Raw genomic sequence first — 21665 nt, forward strand, 5'->3', positions numbered from 1 at the left:
GCCAGAAGGGATGATGGTACAAGTGGCAGCAGGGGTTAGAGGAAGGGTGTGACATGGACTGCTTGTGGAAAGCATAGAAAAGAAGTTGAGTTGTGTTTTCAAAGGGGGCAGAATTTGGATAGGGAGAGAGGAACAGAGAATACATGCCTGGCAGGGGGACATCTCAAGGGTTATTGTGGAGGCAGAGTGAGCCTGGCATTTGGCATTTCAGCATGGATCAATGCATGGGTTGAGTTAGAGATGCAAGTAGGCCCAGATCACTGAGGACCGGGAGTGTCAGGCCAAGTTTGCTCTTAACTCTCCAAACACTGGGAAACACTTAAAGGTTTTGAGTGATTTCATGTAGAAAGCCTGTTTTATAAAAACTTAGCCATCTGGCTCACACTACCAGATTCAAGAGGGGAGAGCCTAAAGAGAAAGGAGAGCAGTGACGCTGTTTAATATTTCGGGGAGAGGGTTAAGGACCTAGTGGGAGGTTCTCTGTAACGTGTATTGCCAAAGTGTATATATGTATTGTAATACGTATTGTCAATAAAATATGTGTGGATTCTATAGTTTAGGATATATGAGGACTAGGGAAGCGGAGTCAGAAATGGTGAAGGAGAGTCTACTTTTTGCATTAAAAGTGAGGATTTGAGCCTCCTGAGCTCTCAGGCAGTTTCGGGTAATCATGGTCTCATGTTTCTATTGAGACATAAAGCATAAGAAAAATAGCATATGTTTATAATAGGACATATGCCAGGCTTATTTTAAATGCTTTATGTATATTACTCATTTAACCTTCCCAACAACTCTGGAAGTAGGTGCTATTATCCATTCTATTTCAGTTAAAGAAACTGAAGTAAATTGTCCAGGGGCACACAGCTAAGAGTAGAGCTGAGATTCAAACCGAAGTAGTCCAGCTCCACAGACAGTGCCCTCGACTGTGGCACTAAACCACCTTTCTGGTTCACTTAGTGGTAACAGATAGTGGCAACTCTGAAATCAGCACATCTTGCTTTATAATTTCTACTCTTTCTGTCTTTTTCTGTACTTTCACCACTGCAGACCCAGTTATTGAAATATGCTCCTTACAGTAAAAATCCAGTGTAACATAGTTAACCCAAACATTTTTCTTTTCTCCCTGTTTTAAAGGGTTTTCTCACTGTTTTAAAGGGTTTTTATTATACTTTGCAGAATTAGACTGAATATTCTTTTGTAATAAGTTCATCAGTGGCTTTGTGGGATGTGGGGGTGGGTTATTAGTTATCATAATGTAATAAACATTTTAACATAAAAGGATTGAAAAATATGCCTATTAATGCACTACTCCAACGTTTTTTTTCTCTGTTATTTTCTAGTTTTTATCCCTACCTACAGGTCAGTTTTAAACTATTACAGTCATGATGTGACATTGATTTTTTTTCTCCTTCATGTGATTTTTGTGTTTGTCGTTGAATATTAAAAGTGCATTGTGCGTCAAATAGGAAAAAGTTAGGGGATAGGTGAGGACATCTTTTTTGCTGAAAAGTTAGTTATCCTTAACTAATATTATCCCTAACTTGCCTTTGCATTCAAAATTGTCACCCTTCTGGGTATATTTTAATTCAAAATAACTAAAAAGAAACCAGTGCACCTAAATTTTTATTCTCTTTCCCCTTTCACTTTAGGAAGCAGGTAACATAAACCGATCCTTGAGCTGCCTGGGCCAAGTGATTACCGCACTTGTCGATGTGGGTAATGGAAAACAGAGACATGTTTGCTACAGAGACTCCAAACTTACCTTCTTACTGCGGGTAAAGTAGATCATTGGGTTCCTGGGCCCTTTTCTTGATTGTGCTTGCTGTGGTTGATAGTCAGATAATCTCTCAGTCTTCGTGGTGAGAGTATATGTTTTCTTTGCTTAAAAAAGGTCTTGTGGGTTCTCCCCTGAAAATGTGTACCATTCATATCGTTAAACAGGACTCCCTTGGAGGTAATGCTAAAACAGCCATAATTGCAAATGTTCACCCTGGATCCAGGTGTTTTGGGGAAACCCTATCAACACTTAATTTTGCTCAAAGAGCCAAGCTGATTAAAAATAAGGTAAAATACTGAGTACAATTAAGTAAATTAGAAAAATACTTAAGCTTCTAGTATCTTACTTTTGTGATTGCCCTAATATTAACGTTAGCTTTTATTTATTTCTCTGTGCAAGCTTAACTTGAAGCAAGATTTCTGTTTTGTCTTTTCTAGCCTTCTGTATCACTCATGTAATTTGAGACCTAGATTGGGTCTTATGTTTGTTATTGTTTGGCTAGTTTTTTCTTAAGGGAAGGCAAAGTTTTGCCTTTGTAATTGGGTTGGAAACTAAATTTATTTACCTAAATCTTGTTAGCACAGCTGTGTGTGTGTGTGGTGGTGGTGGTAGGGATTCACTATGAAAGTAATTTGATGATATTGACAAACTTTGTCTTTCAAGATGTCAGTAACTCCAAGGATTCCCTATTTTTCTTTATATGCAAGAAGCTTCCTTGATATTCGTGTATACCAGTGGTCATAAAACTTTTCCTGTAAAGGGCCAAATGGTAAATATTTTAGGCTTCTTGGATCATATGGTCTCTGTCCCAACTACTCAGCTCTGCCTTTGTAGTGAGAAAGCAGTCATAGACAAGGTGTAAACATATGGCTATGGCTGTGTTCCAGTAAAACTTCACAAAAACAGGGGGCAGACTGTATTTGGCCCACAGGCAAGCAGCACTTTGCCAACCCCTGGTGCAGACTGTCAAAATACCAAGGAGTCCCCACTTGTTTTAGAGAGGTTGGAGGCCCCTTTGGTTCTAGACAAAAGAATCATAGTGCCATAAGTTGGCAGATTAATTTCCTCTCTTTCAAAGGAGAAATTGGTCATTCTTACCCCAAAAGTAGACTCCCTGATCATCTTATTATGGTAAGAATGAAGAGGTCCATGTTGCCTCTTCCCCTGAGTAAGTCAGAAGAGTATAGGTCTACTCATTCATTCGTTTTATTGGATTATGACTCCTGGTAGGGTATTTGTAATACAAGGAGGAAAAATTAGAGCCTCCTCACCCTATCTCTTGGGACTTACTAGAAGTTTTTAGAGAGTATAGAACTGCAGAGATAATTAGAATTGTGATGTCACTGATGTGACAATGATGTCAGAATGTACAAGGAATGCCTTATAATGAGGCTGGCCATAAGAATGAGGAGCAACTAGAAATGGCTTCTTAACACATGAACAACAAAGCCAGGAGCCTTATACTAGTCACTATCAATGGTAAGTCCCCTGCTGCAGCCTGTCAATGGAAAGTGGCTGGGATATCTGGGACTTGTTTAAGGATGAACTATTTAGCTCTTTCCTAATAGGCAGACCTGGTTTAAGACAGGAACACGGGGACCTTGGGGCTGTCAGGGTTTTTTCCCTCACTGAAGTATTGGGTATTCACAGCTGGGTCCCTTTGATCTGGTTGGCACTCTGCCATTGGCTCTTGTTATCACCCTGTAGGTTTTGTGGGCCTTTTTGAACTTCTTAGAAGTAGTCTCAAGACATTTCTTTAAGAGAATTTCTTAAAGAGACATTTCTTTAAAATAGCATTTAGTGTGGTAATAAAACAGAAATGGAGCTGTCAAACCAACCCCTCCTTCCAGAAGGGCTGCTAGGACATAAAGGGTTGGATTCCTCTGGAGAGGGTGGTTTCTGCCAAGCTGATGGAGCTCCAGCCAGTCCTGCAGTTCATCACAGCCTTTATAGAGAGCCAAGACAGATGGGAGATGACACCCATTGAGGTGTTTGCTCTCCTCCATGGGTGTGGAGCTCTCTGTCTTAAGAAGAAGGCAATGTTAGATGAACATACCTAGATCCCAGGCATGACCCAGGCCAACAGGGTCCAGGACTAGTCAACAGAGCAGAGACCTAAGTGGGAGCGTAAAGGAGGAGTTGTGAGCAGGGAACGATCTCTGGCTCTAGGTATGAAGGCACAGGGAAAGGAAGCTTCCTCCCCTCTCCAGCACCCTGTGGTTCTGGTGGCCTTTTGACTGTTTGTGCGATGGGAGTGCAGTTTTGTTTGGTGTTCATCACTCCAAATCATACAAACAAATATAAACACAAGACTCTACAACTCAAAAAGTGCTCTTTTAATGCTTTTTAAAAAATTCTTGACTAGGCAGTGGTAAATGAAGACACCCAAGGAAATGTGAACCAACTCCAAGCTGAAGTGAAGAGGCTCAAAGAACAGTTGGCCCAGTTTACTTCAGGGCAGATGCTACCAGAGAGCTTTCTGACTAGAGGTAAGATGAGCACAGTGTCCTTTATCCTGAAGAAGACCACGTGCAAATATTAGTATGACAACCTTCTGACGACAGTTACTACACAATAAGGCTACCCAAATTTTTCCACAAGTTTCTGTTTATTTCACCTACATGGGAACATGGTGCTTAGTCTGTAACCAGATACAGATACCACAGATACTGAATTCTGTACGATATAGTGGGAAAGGAGAGTAGAAATAATTTTGAATAACTCGTCCCTAATAAAACTGCTAAAAAGAGATACTAATAAATTTAATTTACATCCACGTCCAAGATTTTGTCATGTCATTTGTAATCTGTATATGTTTACTAAATAAGATAAGAGACACTTATTTTTCTTTAAAAAATAGCTAACATGTAGACTGGGTTAATTCGAAATACATCATCTGGTAATAACAGTCTGATTCTTTTTTGTGTGTGTGAGGAAGATTGGCCCTGAGCTAACATCTGTTGCCAATCTTCCTTTTTTTTTGCTTGAGGAAGATTGTTGCTGAGCTAACATCTGTGCCAGTCTTCCTCCATTTTATGTATGGGATGCCACCACAGCATGGCTTAATGAGTGGTGTGTATGTCCACACCTGGGATCCAAACCTGCAAACTCTGGGCCGCCAAAGCGGAGCACAAGAACTTAACCACTACGCCACTGGGCCAGCCCCAGAATTCAGCCTGGTTTTTTTTTTTGTTTTTTTTTTTTTGGTGAGGAAGATTGGCTCTGAACTAACATCTGTTGCCAATCTTCCTCTTTTTGTGGAGGAAGATCAGCCCTGAGCTAACATCTGTACCCATCTTCCTCTATTTTTTTATGTGGGATGCTGCCACAGCATGGCTTGATGAGCAGTGCATAGGTCCATGCCCGGGATCTGAACCTGCGAACTCCGGGCCGCTGAGGTGGAGTGAGCGAACTTAACCACTATGCCACTGGGCCGGCCCTCAGTCTGATTCTTTTAGATTAATTGAGAGCAGTCAATCAAAGGCTGTTTTAGCTCATCTCTGGGTTTTAAAATTTAAGAGATAAACATTATTTTTTTCCCTTTCCCTTTCTTTCTTACTGGATCAATTACAGATGGAGACAAGACTAATTACATGAAGTATTTCCAAGAGGCAATGTTATTCTTTAAGAAATCTGAACAGGAAAAGAAGGTAAGAAACTGAATTAGTATAAAGGGGATTCAAGATGCTTTAGGCTTTTGCTATATGGTGCCTTTCTGAGTAAAATAAATGTCACAAATAAATAAAACTAAGGAAGGCTATGAAAAATCTAATTTTGCCTTTGAGATTAAATGTGAAGTTAAAGAGGAGGGTGAAAGGGGTGATTAGGCACATTTGTGTGGTGATGGATTGTAATTAGTCTTTGGGTGGTAAACATGATGTAATCTACATAGAAATTGAAATATAATGATGTACACCTAAAATTTATATAATGTTATAAACCAATGTTACCACAGTAAAAAAAAAAATAAGTAAATAAATGTGAAGTTAGTGTTTGTTGATTGGTTTGTGAAAATTTAAAAGCTGAATTATTTTTCATGTTTAACAAGTTATGAATTTCTTAAGTCTCTGGTAGAAAAAATTACCCAATTAGAAGACCTCACCCTCAAAAAAGAAAAATTTATTCAGTCTAATAAAATGATCGTGAAATTCCGAGAGGATCAAATAATGCGCCTGGAGAAGCTCCACAAGGAATCTCGGGGAAGTTTTCTACCCGAGGAGCAGGATCGTTTGCTGTCCGAATTAAGGGATGAGATTCAAAATCTGCGAGAACAAGTGAGTGTGTGACATTTGCAGTATTTCTAAAAATAAAAGAAGTTCAAGGCAAAGATAAATTTGTCACCAAATTCTTGTAATTTAATACAGTGGGACGTGTTTTAAATGAATTCAACTGACAGTATGATTGCATAATTTCTTTTCCCCCATTTTCCAAAATAGTAAAACCTGAAGGGAAAAGGGAGGAAGTTGTGGTAATGTTTCTAGAGCACTCAGCCCCAGCAGGCTAAGCACCATTCATCCCACTGGGCAGTTGTGGTTCTCTGAATCAGTGGTCTCTTTACAGTTGAGCCCTTTAAAGTTTTGTTGTTATTTTTCCTTTTCCCTGGGGAGGGTGGATAATTAATCCAGGCACATCATGAAGAAACAAAGATCACCTCTTATCAGTTTTATATATTGTTCTAGAGGTTTTTATGCATATTCAAACTAATATGGATAGATATTTTTACTTTTATTCCTTTTGCACACAAAAGGCAGCTCACCATACACACTTTTCTGCACCTTGCCCTTTTCACTTAATGTCTCTTGGAGGGCATTCAATTCTGGTCAAAAGAGAGTTTCCTCATTCTTTTCAATGTGTTAATTTAAGCAGTCTTCTTTGCATGAAAAGTCTGCCACAGTGTACACCCTTTTGCTTATCTCCTCACGTGCCTGGGTGAAAGTTTTAAGGGTACAGACCCAGATGTAGAATAACGGAGTTGTAGGATATGCACATATCCAGTCTGATCGCAAATGCCAAGTTGCCTTCCACAGTGGTTGCAGCAGGCTGCCACCAGCAGTGCATGCGGCATTCTTCGTGTTTTCTAATGGCTGTTCAGAAAGACTTGTTCATTAAGGAAATGTGTGTAAATGTGTAAGTCTGTGATTCTTTTATGTCACAGATAGAGCACCACCCCAGAGTCGCAAAGTATGCTATGGAAAATCATTCCCTCAGGGAGGAGAATAGAAGACTGAGATTATTAGAGCCTGTGAAAAGAGCCCAAGAAATGGATGCCCAGACCATTGCAATACTAGAAAAAGCTTTCTTTGAAGTATCTGGCACGGAGAAAAATGACAAAAGTAAGAAATGATTGTTGTATACATGTCTTATAGGGGCAGAGGGCTGTTTTAAAGGGCGTTTATATTGCCCTGCAGGTGGGGCCTTCATTTTAGCCTCTAGACTTGGTGTGCTAATTTCTTATATTCATACTTAATGCTTTTATGTTATCAAAGTCATTTTCTACACTTTCTTCTCAAAAATCACAGAGTAGTAAATTATGTAAGCTAATAGACATATCAAGGAAATATGGATTATATTTTTCTGTTTTGTTGATAAAAGATTGATTCAGATATTACTCTTAATTTTTTTGTTTTTGTTTTTCTGTTTAGAAAGATTAGCCCTGTTGCTAACATCTGTTGCCAATCCTCTCTTTTGCTGAGGAAGATTGGCCCTGGGCTAACATCCATGCCCATCTTCCTCTACTTTACACGTGGGACGCCTGCCACAGTGTGGTTTGATAAGCAGTGTGTGGGTCCGTGCCCGGGATCCAAACCCACACACCCCGGGCCGCTGAAGCGGAGCGCACAAACTTAACTGCTACTCCACTGGGCCAGCCCCACTCTTAATTTTTATTAAACGGAATTTTCTTATTTTAAGTATTTGAAATGAAAAGTGGTTAACTCATCACACCATGAATGAATGTAGAGTTGAGATGTTTATCCACCTGCTCTAAGGTCTGTCCAATGTGAGATGGCAGAGCGCTCTGACTTGGGGTGCCAGCACAGTGTTTTGGTCCTGATGTGGTTGCGGCATGCTTGCTAGTATACACTCTGTTAGTTATATGATATTTTCGTTTACTTTTATTCTGTGAAAAATGGTTTAGTTAGTACTGAATTTAACTTACAGGCTTGGCAGCTATTGGTATAGAGTGAATATTTTCATGGTCTTTTATTATAGTCTGTCGCAGCCTTAGTTTCTTTTCAGGTTTAAATTGAGAAAACTCTTATGTTCTTATTCTGTACTCGTAAAGAAACCTGTTGTGTCCTTTTTAAATTTTCCTTTTCTAAGTCTTCCATTCTGTTATGACTTAATAAGAGAATAAAATTCACAGTATTTGGGTTGTGGAGAGACCAAGATTTTAGATACAAATTTAAGATCAGGTTTTCTGTATCAGTTCGACTATTTTTCCCTACAATGTTCCCGTATTTTGTTGGCCAGTACCTTGACTTACTACCTTTGAAAGATACTAATGGTAATTTCTGGACCCCACCATCTTCTAAACATATATCATTCTCTAAACAACTTTTACATATTTTCCCACACTGAAACTCAGTGGAACTCTTTTCAACATATTCTCCAATCACTGAAAGTTAGTATTTTCTACCTGGTAGATGACACCAAGTTCTTTCATCTTGTTTCCTTTTCTAAAATTCACTGACTGTTAAAACATTAGCTACTATCACTAATTCCTGCAGGATTCAACTAATGGTGTTTCTCCATCCAGCAGTGTGAGTGTTGTACTTTAGTCATTATTTTCTCTTTCTCCTAATGGAAAAGGTGGTGCCTTAAATATGCCCCTTCTTCTGTGGCTTCTCAGCTTCTCAAAAGCAACTTCTGGGGCCGCGCCATGGCCTAGTGGTTAAGTTTGGCACACTCTGCTTCAGCAGCCTGGATCCCAGATGCAGACCTACACCATTCATCAGCCATGCTGTGGCGGCGACCCACATATAAAGTGGAGGAAGATTGGCACAGCTGTTAGCCCAAGGCTAATCTTCCTCAAGCAAAAAAAAAGAGGAAAATTGCCAACAGATGTTAGCTCAAGGATACTCTTCCTCAAGCAAAAAAAAAAAAGAAAGAAAGCAACTGCTAATACTCTTTGACATACTGTGTTGTGTCTCCTGTTGAGTTAAAGGCTCTTGTATTTTAGGGCCTACTTTCCAACCCATTTCTCATTTTTCCTCCTTGTGCTTCCAACTTGATACCTGGCAGAGAACTTAGAAAATGTATTCTGTTATTTTTGTCTTTCAAAGACCAAGTTGTTTCTTTATTATCAGGTCAGCAAGGATTCTCTCCTAAAGCTCTGAAAGAGCCATGCTCATTAGCAAACACTGAGAAGTTAAAAGCACAGCTCCTGCAAATTCAGACAGAGCTGAATAATTCCAAGCAAGAATATGAAGAATTCAAAGAACTAACTAGGTAAAGTGTAAACGCACATTTGTTCTCACTTATTTTCATATCTTTTAGTGTTGATTTATTTTAGTGTTTAACATTGACCATTTAATTGAGCATTTTACTTTAAATATTAAATTCTCATATAGCAACCAACTTGTTTTGACATAAAGGAAAAGGGCTTGCTTCTAGCTCTTTTTTTTCTTTTAAGTTGAGGTATAATTGACATAAACTTCCAGCTCTTTAATAATATATTTAATGAACTAGATGATATGAATGTTTTAAGGGATATACCTGTTGAGATGAGTGTTTATTGAACTTATGTAGTAAATTCTTTATCTGGCCACCAAATTTAAATCACTATTGTTGTGAATTAAAACAGGATTTTTAGAAATTACAGATTTATTAATATTCTTACTTGATGCTCTTTGTGTAAAAGAAAACAAAGATAAACCACATTCATAATTAAGATTAATCCTGTTCTAAAGTATAAAGAAGCGTTTGTTTTAAAAATAACATATCACGTATGGAATCATCCTGGTCTGTTTGGGCTTTGAATTGGAGCTCTACTGTTTGCTAGTTGAACACCTTAAACAGTCATCAATCTCTGAGCTATATTTTATGCAACTGGAAAATGGGGGTAATAATCGGAGAATATCTGTGATATAAAGAGATAACTATAAAGTTATGTGAGAGTATAAACTGTAAAGTACTCTACAAATGTGTGACATTATTCTTTACCTGAAATACTCGATTTTATAATATCTATTAGGAAAAGGCAGCTAGAATTAGAATCAGAGCTTCAGTCTTTGCAAAAAGCAAACCTTAATCTTGAAAACCTTTTGGAAGCAACAAAAGCCTGCAAGCGGCAAGAAGTTTCTCAGCTGAATAAAATTCATGCTGAAACACTAAAGGTAGGTAATCTGAAGCAATGCTTCAACTTTAAATCAGTGCTATCTCATTTTCTTAATAATGGAGAAAGTCTGTGCAGATTATCCCCCCGATACAGATAGAATCCCTTGCAGATGGTTAACCCCAGGGTGACACAGTGTTAGTGTTCTGATATATACCCCTAGTGGCAGGGTGGTGTAGGAAAGAATACAGCATTTGGAATCAGACCTGGGGTCAAACTCTAATCTGTAACTAACCGTGGGCAGGGTTTCCTAACTTCTGAGCCTCATTATTGTGTCTCAGTTGGAGATGAGGGTAATTTAATTGCAGGTTTTTAGAGCATTAAATGAGATAATAAAGTGCCTGGCACCTGGTAGATCTCAGTAAATGGCAGCTGTTGCTATGCTGTATCATGTGCTCAAAGCTTGCAGTGGAAGAATAGAAATCCTAAAGACAGAGACCACTAAAGGATCACAGGTACCACTGGGGATAACGGGAGGCATAAATAACCATGGCCCTCATGAAAGAAAAAACTGAGCATCTGAGGATGAGGAGAGAGACGGAGAGTACACAAGGAGAGCAGAAGGCCAGGAAGTGATGATGCTGATGCTGATGCTGGTGATTGTAGCTCTTTGTACCAAATTCTCTGAAGGCTAAAAAAAACTTTCCTTATATGTCTTTAAATAGATGTTTCTCTCTAATGGTTACCTTTAACAGTAATGTTTTTTGTGTCACTTAATAGTAAACCGCTTTTAAAAGTAATTTTATTCATTTGTTTGAGTAGATAATTCACATGACTGAAATTTTTAAAGGTACAAGGAGTATAGTGTCAAGTCACTTTCTGTCTGCTGTCTTTACAACCAACCACGACCCTCTTTGGAGGCAATGTCACCAAGTCTTTCTGTTTTTTGTTTTCTTTCTTTTTCTTATTTTCTTGTGTTATACACGCAGTAGCATACAATACACATCATTCTACACCTTGATTGTTGTTTTTTTTTTTTTTTTAATGATGATATTTTAGAGTTTGTCCCATGTCTGAAGGGAAAAAAAGAACTTTCTCTCTTTTTGTTTTTGGTTTGTTTTGGCATCTGCACAAGAATATATTGTATGGATATTTCATGATTTATTGAACCTGGAAAATGCTATTTTTCCTTATAAAGGTAGAATTTTTTTTCTTTGCTTTTTAAAAAAAGGTAGCCTTTAATATCTCTGTAGGAAATTATTTTAAAGTACTTGGAGAATATTGCCAAATGTTTTACAATTTGTGTCTGTAGCCCCTTAACCCAGTAGAATTATCGAGCTTGAAGCCCTATGGCCTTCTAGTCCTGCTTCTTTTGTTTTATAGCTGAGCAAACAGGACTAAGGGGATTAAAACGTTTGCCAAGAGTAGCATAACAATTCAGATCTGTTGTTGTTGTTGTTCATTTTTAATTATATGAGTACTTTATGAATACATTCTCCTTGTTGAAAAGAAATATGCATATGTATACAAGTTTAGGTTAAAGCTCCTTTTGAGCACCTTTGCCAATCTGGGTCTAATCTAGTCCTTCATCTCCCATAACCCAGGGGTAATTTGTTATCAATTTGAGAATCTTTTTTCTTAGCAATTTTGTGCAATAAATATACATGGACTGAGAAGATATGTAGAGTTATAGATTTTTTATTATGCTTTGTTTTTAAAAATGAGTGGAATCGTCCTACATATGTTATTCTGCAGTGGGCTTCTGTTAACTCAGGGATATGCCTTGGTTCTTTCCACATTAACTAGTCCCTAGAGCTCTACCTCATTTTAAACCTGGGCTTCCATGTTTTGGATGACCCCTGGCTTATTTTGGTGGTTTCCAGTGTAAGCATTCTCTGGGGTGGATTCTGTGAAGGAGAGGTGGTAGTCTTAGGATGTCAGCAGTGGAGTCAGTCCTGCTGAAGTGCCCTCCAAGGGCTGCACCACACGCCTTCCTGGGAGGTCTGGGAGTGCTCATTGGTGAGCACCGGCCCCCGGGAGTGGTGTTGTCAGGCTCTTTAATGCTCGACAGTCTGATGAGTGAAAAATGATATCTCGTTAAGGTGTTTTTTTTTTGTGTGTGTGAGGAAGATCAGCCCTGAGCTAACATCCGTGCTAATCCTCCTCTTTTTGCTGAGGAAGACTGGCTCTGAGCTAACATCTGTTGCCAATCCTCCTCCTTTTTTTTCCCCAAAGCCCCTGTAGATAGTTGTATGTCATAGTTGCACATCCTTCTAGTTGCTGTATGTGGGACGTGGCCTCAGCATGGCTGGAGAAGCGGTGCGTCTGCGTGCGCCCGGGGTCGGAACCCCGGGCCGCCAGTAGCGGAGCACGGGCGCTTAACCGCTAAGCCACGGGGCCGGCCCTCGTTAAGGTTTTAATTCTCATTTCCCTCATTTCTAGTGAGGTCGAATATCTTTTCCTATGTTCATTGACCATTTGTATATCCTTTTCTATGAAAAAAGAGCCCTTTTTCCTACTAGTTGTTCATCTTTTTCTTCTGATTTGTAGGAATTTTAAAATGTTAATCTTTTGTTTTTTATCTGTACTGCCAATATAGTCTGCCATCGTGTTGCTTGTCTTTCATCTTTGTATATGATACTTTTGTTATACAGGAGTTTTAAAATTTTGATATAGCTAGGTTTATCAATCCTTTATCTTTGTGACTTTTATGCATTTTTAAAGGCCCAGACAATCTCAAGACCATCAGTATATTCTACTTTATTTTACTACTTTTCTAATTTTGTTTTGACATTGAGATGTTTAATGCATCTGCTATTTTATTTTTGAATGGTGTGGCATAGGGATTCAACTTTTTTTTTTAATAGTCCATGTTTTTCTCACTAATCTGAACTTTACACATATAAATCATTCTATTTCTGGACTTTGTATTTTTTTCCAGTATTCTGTTTGACTGTTCTATGGTAATAATTCTATTCATATGCTAATAATGACTATTTTAATGTCCAGACCCTTATAATGTATTTTTATACTGGCCAGGGAAGTCTTCCCAATTCGTTCTCTTTTTAATTGTCTTTTCTTGCATGTTTATTCTTTGTATAAAGTTTGGAATTGGCTTATCAAGTTTCATTTTTAAAAATCTTATTAGAGACTGCATTGAATTGATAAATTTGTTTCCACTTGGGCAATTCTATGCTGCTTCTCAAGGATACTTTTTCTTTTCTTTTGATGAATAGAATTTCAATTTTATGCTCTCTGTTCAAACAATTACTAAATACACTATTTTTTTCATGTGTGCTAATGTTGTTTTCTGTAATCATTTTTTTGCTGCAGATTATAACTACACCAACCAAGGCTTATCAACTTTGGCCTCGACCAAAATTAAGCCCTGAAACAGGGAGCTTTGGCTCTATGCACATGCAGAATTCTAGCAAGTTAGATGATGATATCTTAAATGAGCCAGTTCCACCTGAGATGAATGAACAAGCTTTTGAGGCCATTTCTGAAGAGCTCAGAATGGTGCAGGTAATGTTTAGTTTTAGAAAAAGTAAATAGAGATTCTTTTAAACAAATTTTCTGTATCATTTTAACTCTCTATAATTTGCAGTGTTCAAACCTCTTTAGTATTAAAATCATATCTTTTTAAGTATGGGTTTGTAAAGGTCCCTGGCTTAGAAATCGGCCTACTGTTATTCTTTTAATGCGCTTTGCAATATTTAGCAAGTCACTCTCCAATCTCCCTAGGCTTTGGTTCTCTCTTATGTAAAAAGACCAGTTTGCCACTAGCTTCAGGTTTCAGAACTGGTTTATATGGCACTGTACTGTGTCTGCTAAAGGAAATTAAAATACCATAGTTGAAAGAATCTTATTACAGATCAAATTTTAGACAGCTTTTGGTGTATTTGAAATAACATGTAAAATGTGTTTATCTCAGGATTCTGGTGACTTGTTTATTTTTAAAAAAAAAGATTTTCGGGGGCCGGCCCCGTGGCGTAGCGATTAAGTGAGTGCACTCCACTGCTGGCAGCCTGGGTTCGGATCCCAGGCACGCACCGATGCACTGCTTGTCAGGCCATGCTGTGGCGGCGTTCCATATAAAGTGAAGGAAGACGGGCACGGATGTTAGCCCAGGGCTAGTCTTCCTCAGCAAAAAGAGGTGGATTGGCATGGATGTTAGCTCAGGACTGATCTTCCTCAGAAAAAAACCCAAAAAATTTTCTACTGTGTAATAAAAGAGTAAGCCAGACCAGCCCAAATTTCAAAATTCTGCCCTTTCTGAGGCATGGAGGCTTTCTGATGAGGGCACTCCATGCAGCCCTGAGAAAGCTTCTTAGAAGTCTCAAGATGCCGCTATGATTTAATTCATGATTTTAATTTTAATCACTTCTTTCTTTTGTGTTTCAAATGATCCACTTTTATGGACTATAAGTGTAATTCTGAAACGTGAGAAATCATTAGTATAGTCTTTGGAAATTGTTTTCTGGCTCCAAACTGGCCTTTGATACCTTTGTTCATATGAGGTTTTGAGTTTTGTTTTTCGTTTTTTTAATGCAGAAGAAATGGTGGAATGTTTGAGATTTCCATTAAAAGAATTTTTGACATCTGAAGTTTTTGTGTTGTAGGAACAAATGAATGCCCTTCAAGTCAAGTTGGATGAAGAAGAACATAAAAACCTAAAGCTCCAGCAGCACGTCGACAAACTGGAACATCATTCTACACAAGTGCAGGAGGTGAGGCCAAGAGTGTAGCCTCAGAAAACGTATGAAACAGATCCTCAAAGTCAGAGTATTACAGGAAGAAAATGACTTGACAAAGTCCTAGTCAAGGCTTACTTGAGTTTTATTCTCCATTTTACTTCATATACTGCTCACAGCCCTGGCCTGAAATCGGGCCCACCTAGTCAATAGTGCAGATGGATCCCTTGCTGTTTGTTTGGAAGAAAGCGGGATGGATGGTCCAGGTGCTTGCAGTGGTCCTTTCCTTTGTTGGTCCTCCTCACTGCAGTTCATGGGAGCAGCCAGTTTTCTTTGGTCAGAGACCTTATAAAACTAGATTTTAAAAACAGAAACAAGGTCATGATTTGTAGTGTATCTTGGTGTGCCAGTGTTCCTTTTCCAGTAAATTTATCTCTTTCTCAAAGCTTTTCTCATCAGAAAGAACTGATTGGACCAAACAGCAGCAAGAGCATCTCTCACAATTAAATGTCCTTGAAAAGCAGCTTCAGGACACTCAAACTAAGAACGACTGTAAGTTTGAGCAACTGGGAGCTTTGTGATCTGAATCCTGTAACTCAGTATTTTTTTACTCATATGAGTAAATCTTGTCCCTGCATTTTTGATTGGTTGTTTTTTGTTTGTTTGTTTTTAATTAGACGACCAGACTTGAGTTTGCATGGCAGTGGTAACAGTAATATATCATAAAGCGTAATTTTTCTAGGACTTCTCACAAACAAATGATGCAACTGTTTGCTTAAAGTTTTAATACTGCTTTGAAAATGAAGTGTCTTGAATTCATAAGATGAATAATGTTTTAATAGTGACAAAGCATATATTATATATATGTATGTATTCATAAATGTGGGAGTATCATTTGATTCCCAGGTTTTTTCAGTTTATTTCTTCTTTTATGAAAATGTTTGCACTAGTTTGTGATAAAGCTAAAACAAAAAAGACAGCCATTTTATTTTCTTTGATCTAAAAAGTTACCTAATTTTACTTCCAGTTGGAATTTCCTTAGAGGACCAGAAGTATGTAACCCATTTTGGAAAGTTCCGGTACATTTCCAAGGGGTTTTCAATAAGTAAGAATAGGTCACTTAAAATACGTTAAATATCTTGATTTTTTTCCCTTATATTAAGAGTTTTGATGCACATTCTACAGGAAAAATGTAGAAAAATCAAGTGATCTACAAGTCAGGGACAGATGTTAACTCTTCCTTTTTTGGTAGAAATATACCAAAAACCATGAGCAAGGAAATGGCAGAAAATAGAAATCTCAGTGCTCCTAGGTACCTCTCACTTAGTCATTAAACATCTTTACTTAAAATGATCTCATCAACTTGTTTTTGCTGATTGTATAAAGAGTACCTATCAAATTTATTTGCCTACTTTATAAAAAAATACATGTAAAGAAACCTGCTGAGGATTTGTTTTGTTTGTTTTTTAGTTTTGAAAAGTGAGGTGCATGACCTGCGAGTAGTTCTTCATTCTGCAGACAAGGAGCTATCTTCGGTGAAATTGGAGTATAGTTCATTCAGAGAGAGTCAGGAGAAAGAACTCAACAACCTTTCAGAAAGACACATGCATGTACAGCTTCAACTAGATAATGTCAGGTAGAGTTGTTCTGTTATGGTTTAAGTTGCCTGATTGGCCTGTAACCCACGACTACTTAAAGTGCAAGTGCTATAACCCCAACTCAAACTAGTTAAGCAAACAGAAAGGTAATTTATTGGCTCACAATATTGGGAAGCCCCAGAGGTGAATTTGGTTTCAGGGACAAACTAGATCGAGTCTCAAATAATATTGTCAGTACACATTCTTTCTCTCTCTCTCTCATTCTTTCTCTCTCTCTCTGTCTCTCTTTCTCTCTGCTCTGCTTCCCTCTGTGTGTTGCCCTTATTCTCTCCTCCTATCGAGGGCCTTCCTCTATGTGACAAGGAACAGATTGCCTCAGACAGCTCCATATTCTCGCTCCCAGCATTAATAACCCCTGTGAAGAAATCCTCTTCCCAACAGCTGTATATCAGTCCCAGGAAAAATTTGAATTGGTCTTGCTTGAGTCATCTGCTTAGCTCAGGACCAGACACTTACCAGGGTTTTAGGTGGTATTGGCCCAACGCAGGTAATGTGACTGTCCCAGAGGGAAAAGTGTGCCCTTATTAGAAGAAGGGACAGTACAAGGTAGACCACATGAATAGTTGGCACCACTGTGCGCAGTAACTCTCTGGAGGCTAGTGGTTAGTCAAGTGCTGGTAATCTTGAAGCAAAGTAATCTAAGATGTGAATTGTTGGTTTGTTTTTACTGGTTTTTTTTCCTTGCTAATGTCAGCCTTTTGTAAAACATAACTTAAAACCATTTTGTGTTTTTAATACTATCCCCTGGATCCATGGCAATAATTTAATAATGGATATTTTGAATGTGATACTGTAAGTGTGGTATGAGTGTGACTTCTCACTCTAGAAAAACTGTTAGTAGGCAACCTTGAATTTAATTTTTATAGAAGTTGCAAAGATTAAAATCTATAGCTCTGGTGTATTTTCTAAATGTACAACAAGGAATTAAAATAGAGGAAGAGGGGCCGGCCCCATGGCATAGTGGTTAAGTTCAGCATGCTCTCCTTTGGCGGCCCGGGTTTGCAGCTTCAGATCCCAGGCACAGACCTACACCACTCATCAGCCATGCTGTGTCGGTGACCCACATACCAAATAGAGGAAGACTGGCACAGGTGTTACCTCAGGGCTAATCTTCCTCAAGGGAAAAAGGAGGAGGACTGGCAACAGATGTTAGCTCAGGGCTAATCTTCCTCAGCAAAAAAGAAAACAGAGGAAGAAAACTTGAGATCTACAGGCCAAATCCACTCATAGACATGTTTTTGTTGGGCCAGAATGGTTTAAAAAAAAAGTTTAACAGGGCTAGCCCAGTGGCATTGTGGTTAAGTTCGCGCACCTGCTTTGGAGGCCCAGGGTTCGCAAGTTCGGATCCTGGATGCAGACCTACACGCCACTTATCAAGCCACAGTGTGGCAGGCATCCCATATATAAAGTAGAGGAAGATGGGCATGGATGTTAGCCCAGGGCCAGTCTTCCTCAGCAAAAAGAGGAGGATTGGCAATAGATGTTAGCTCAGGGCTAATCTTCCTCACAGAAAAAAGAAAAAAGTTTAACATAGCATTTTTAAAATTGAGGGCTTTTTAATAAAAATCCATGTTTCAGCATCTTCTTAAAAATAAGATAGGGGCTGGCCCGGTGGCATAGTGGTTATGTTTGCATGCTCCACTCTGGTAGCCCAGGGTTCACAGGTTTGGATCCCAGGTGTGGAGCTACACATCACTTATCAAGCCACGCTGTGGCAGGCGTCCCACATACAAAGTAGAGGAAGATAGGCGCGGATGTTAGCCCAGGGCCAGTCTTCCTCAGCAAAAAGAGGAGAATTGGCAACAGATATTAGCTCAGGGCTAATCTTCCTCACAAAAAATAAAAATAAGACAGTCTGGTGGCACTGGGCCCCCATTCCTGCATGGCAACCATTGCTCCTTTCTCTTTAGAGAGGGGCGTGTGCTGTTTGGATCAGCACAACCTCCACCACCCCTGTGCTATTATATCCCCAACACCAAGGCTGCAAGTCAGTTGCCATTTATCACCACAGGTGCACTGTTGCCTTTTCTTATACCTGGCATTTGTTTTTAACATCTGAATCACTGAATCTAATCTTGACTTTGTCATAAATTAGTTTTGTATCAGTTTTTTTCTTTTTTTAATCTTTTTATTTATTTATTTTTATTTATTTTTCCCCCCAAAGCCCCAGTAGATAGTTGTATGTCATAGTTGCACAGCCTTCTAGTTGCTGTATGTGGGACGCGGCCTCAGCATGGCCGGAGAAGCGGTGCGTCAGTGCGCGCCCGGAATCCGAACCCGGGCCACCAGCAGTGGAGCGCACGCACTTAATCGCTAAGCCACGGGGCCGGCCCTGTATCAGTTTTTAAAAAGTCACTCCACTAATCTCATTGAATCTTAATTTCCTCATGTTTACATATCAGAGTTGAACTAGGTTTAAAATGTTAAGAATCGGGGCCGGCCCGGTGGCGCAAGCGGTTAAGTGCGCGCGCTCCGCTGCGGCGGCCCGGGGTTCGCTGGTTCGGATCCCGGGCGCGCACCGACGCACTGCTTGGTAAGCCATGCTGTGGCGGCGTCCCATATAAAGTGGAGGAAGATAGGCACAGATGTTAGCCCAGGGCCGTCTTCCTCAGCAAAAAAAGAGGAGGATTGGCGGATGTTAGCTCAGGGCTGATCTCCTCACAAAAAAAAAAAAAAAAAAAATGTTAAGAATCCACTATATTTGGCTATGTACTTAAATTCTATCTTAAAATTATCAAGGGGCCGGCCCAGTGGTGTAGCGGTTAAGTTCGTGTACTCCACTTCGGCGGCCTGGGGTTCACAGGTTTCGATCTCTGGCGCAGACCTATTTGCAGCTTATTGAGCCATGCTGTGAGGGTGTCCCATATAAAGTAGAGGAAGATGGGCACGGATGTTAGCCCATCTTCCTCAGCAAGAAAAAGGAGGATTGGCAATGGATGTTAGCTCAGGGCTAATCTTCCTCAAAAAAAAAAATCAAGTACTTCCTTGCTTTTTATGTTGGACATAATTTAATTTTTTGCAGTGTCTCAGCTGTAACATTATGTATATCACTTATTGGGCTGCTTATACTCCATTGTGGCACTCAAAGGTTGTTAAGGCCCCTGCATGAAACTGCACAGCACTGCTATGTGTTTCTTGAATTATCTTGCCTGCTTTATATATCAGTTTGTATCATAAATACATTTCCCCTCCCACCATCTATGATCTATATATCTGTCTTTAGCAACTGACTTATACCACTTTGTAATGTGCTGCTTCTGCTCTGCTTTGAGTTAGTAAAGCAGGTAGATCTATGTCTAATGACCTTCTGTGTACAAGCTGGGACATCTGCCTTGGATGGTCCAGTGGTCAGGTTGGTTGTTTACTAGTTCCTGTGTGACCTCTGGATGTTTGAGCATGTCACAATATGTTGCAGAAGGGAATGAGAGGATGAAAACCTAAAAAGCAGTACATAATAATCATGTGAATTAAAAGATAGTTCTATACCAAGGGATTTTTCTCTCTTGCTTAAATTAAAGCCACATTTGTCATCAAAAAACCTTCCTAGAGTTGGGAGAATATGTGATGAATGGATAGAGTTGAGCTATCAACAAAACTAAATTAATGGCCAGTCTTTAGCTTATGTGAGGGTTATGTAATGACTCTCATCAGCCTAAATTGCCCATCAATTAAGCATGTCTGGTTGAAACCGTGGGAGAGAGAATGAGCAAGCAGAAGGCTATAGGCTAACATGCCCACCCTGTTTTTTCCATCCCCCTCAAACTGCTCTGTGATCCAGTGTGTCTTATATGTTTGTGCATCATGGACATTTCACTTAAGTTTATGAGGAGCTTTATATCTGTCAAGGCTTCTCTAAGTTGGGAATGGTCTGTAAATGGGAGAAGTTGAACTGCAGATAATCTGACTAGCAGAACTACATTTAATGTTTATATTTACCATTGTGAAAATGTTTTCCTGATAAAGATTAGAAAATGAAAAGCTTCTTGAGACCAAAGCCTGCCTACAGGATTCCTATGACAACTTACAAGAAGTAATGAAGTTTGAAATTGACCAACTTTCAAAAAACCTCCAAAACTGCAAAAAAGAAAATGAAACTCTGAAATCTGATCTGAATGTAAGTTAAGAAGGGTAATGGTTATTGGTGAATTTGTCCTGGATGTGTGACTGTTCACTGGAGTGCAGGGCAAGGACTGTTTTGACCTCTTCCTAACTTCCTGTACTGGCCCATCGTGCCTGCCACATAGAAGGTACTTGATATGTTTGTTGACTACACATTGCTAGTAACTATTACTTAAAATCTAATATAACATTGTCTTTTAGAATTTGATGGAGCTTTTTGAGGCAGAAAAAGAACGCAATAACAAATTATTATTACAATTTGAAGAAGATAAAGAAAACAGTTCTAAGTGAGTGCTATTTATCTTTTCCATTAGTTCACTAGAATATCATTTACTACCACATTCTTTATCTTGGGTTTTTTTTTTTTTATTGCTAATACCCTGTAAATTTATTTTTTTAAGCATTCCATAATGAATATCAGATTATTTTGTATAAATGGCTGTGTAGAGAAACTTAATTTTTCAAAATATGCAATAATTAGCTATAGTACTTTTTAAATAAATAGCAATTGGTTGTGATCAGAACTGAAGGCCTTCTATAAATAAATCACAGTATATATAATAAGATCACTTCTTTCCTTTATAATTGGAAGATGGGGGCTGATTTTTCTTTCTATGTCTACTATTCTTTTTCTAGCTGCTCTTTTTTTCCTCTTGGTCCCTTTATATGAATGCCATTGTCTTTCTTCCCTCTGTCTCCAAGTTCTTTTCCTTGGTAATCTGTCAGCCTCTTGGCGTCAGCCGACAGGATGATTATTATTCTAATGAGAAGAATTTGTTTATTCAACAGATACTTACAGAGTTCTTAATATAAGACAGATTCTTTTCTAGGCCGTGGTATACAGTGGTGTATACATCTAGAGGATGCATACATCTAGTTGGGAAACAGACAATTAACATTTAGTCATTCATTCAAACACTGAGTGATATCCAACAAGACAGGCACTATTCTGGTAAATGCCAGAACATTTGGAGGTAAGACAGTGAGCAGAACATCCCCATCCTCATGAATTTTACATTCTAGCACAAGATGACAGGTAATAAAGAAATACTGTTATATGTTATGTTAGGGAGTCCTAAGTAGTCTGAAGAGAAATCAACTGTCATGGCACAAAAATGGGTTCTCATTAAATAGTTGTTGAA

The 21665-nt window shown here is 38.8% G+C and overlaps 1 protein-coding gene across 2 annotated transcripts in view; it reads left to right on the forward strand.

The window, feature by feature from the left end:
* KIF15 (kinesin family member 15) overlaps positions 1-21665 on the forward strand; it is a 67831-nt gene that overhangs the window by 26962 nt on the left and 19204 nt on the right. For both annotated transcript variants that reach the window (XM_058556503.1, XM_058556505.1), the window contains exons 9-22: positions 1650-1775; positions 1942-2064; positions 4143-4266; positions 5351-5427; positions 5842-6051; positions 6933-7110; positions 9085-9226; positions 9972-10113; positions 13386-13577; positions 14675-14782; positions 15193-15298; positions 16217-16382; positions 20368-20518; positions 20725-20810. In XM_058556503.1, the coding sequence (XP_058412486.1) occupies positions 1650-1775; positions 1942-2064; positions 4143-4266; positions 5351-5427; positions 5842-6051; positions 6933-7110; positions 9085-9226; positions 9972-10113; positions 13386-13577; positions 14675-14782; positions 15193-15298; positions 16217-16382; positions 20368-20518; positions 20725-20810 (1931 nt within the window). The remainder of the gene's footprint in view (positions 1-1649; positions 1776-1941; positions 2065-4142; positions 4267-5350; positions 5428-5841; positions 6052-6932; positions 7111-9084; positions 9227-9971; positions 10114-13385; positions 13578-14674; positions 14783-15192; positions 15299-16216; positions 16383-20367; positions 20519-20724; positions 20811-21665) is intronic.

Source organism: Diceros bicornis, chromosome 2, assembly GCF_020826845.1.
Source record: "Diceros bicornis minor isolate mBicDic1 chromosome 2, mDicBic1.mat.cur, whole genome shotgun sequence".
Lineage (NCBI taxonomy): Eukaryota > Metazoa > Chordata > Mammalia > Perissodactyla > Rhinocerotidae > Diceros > Diceros bicornis.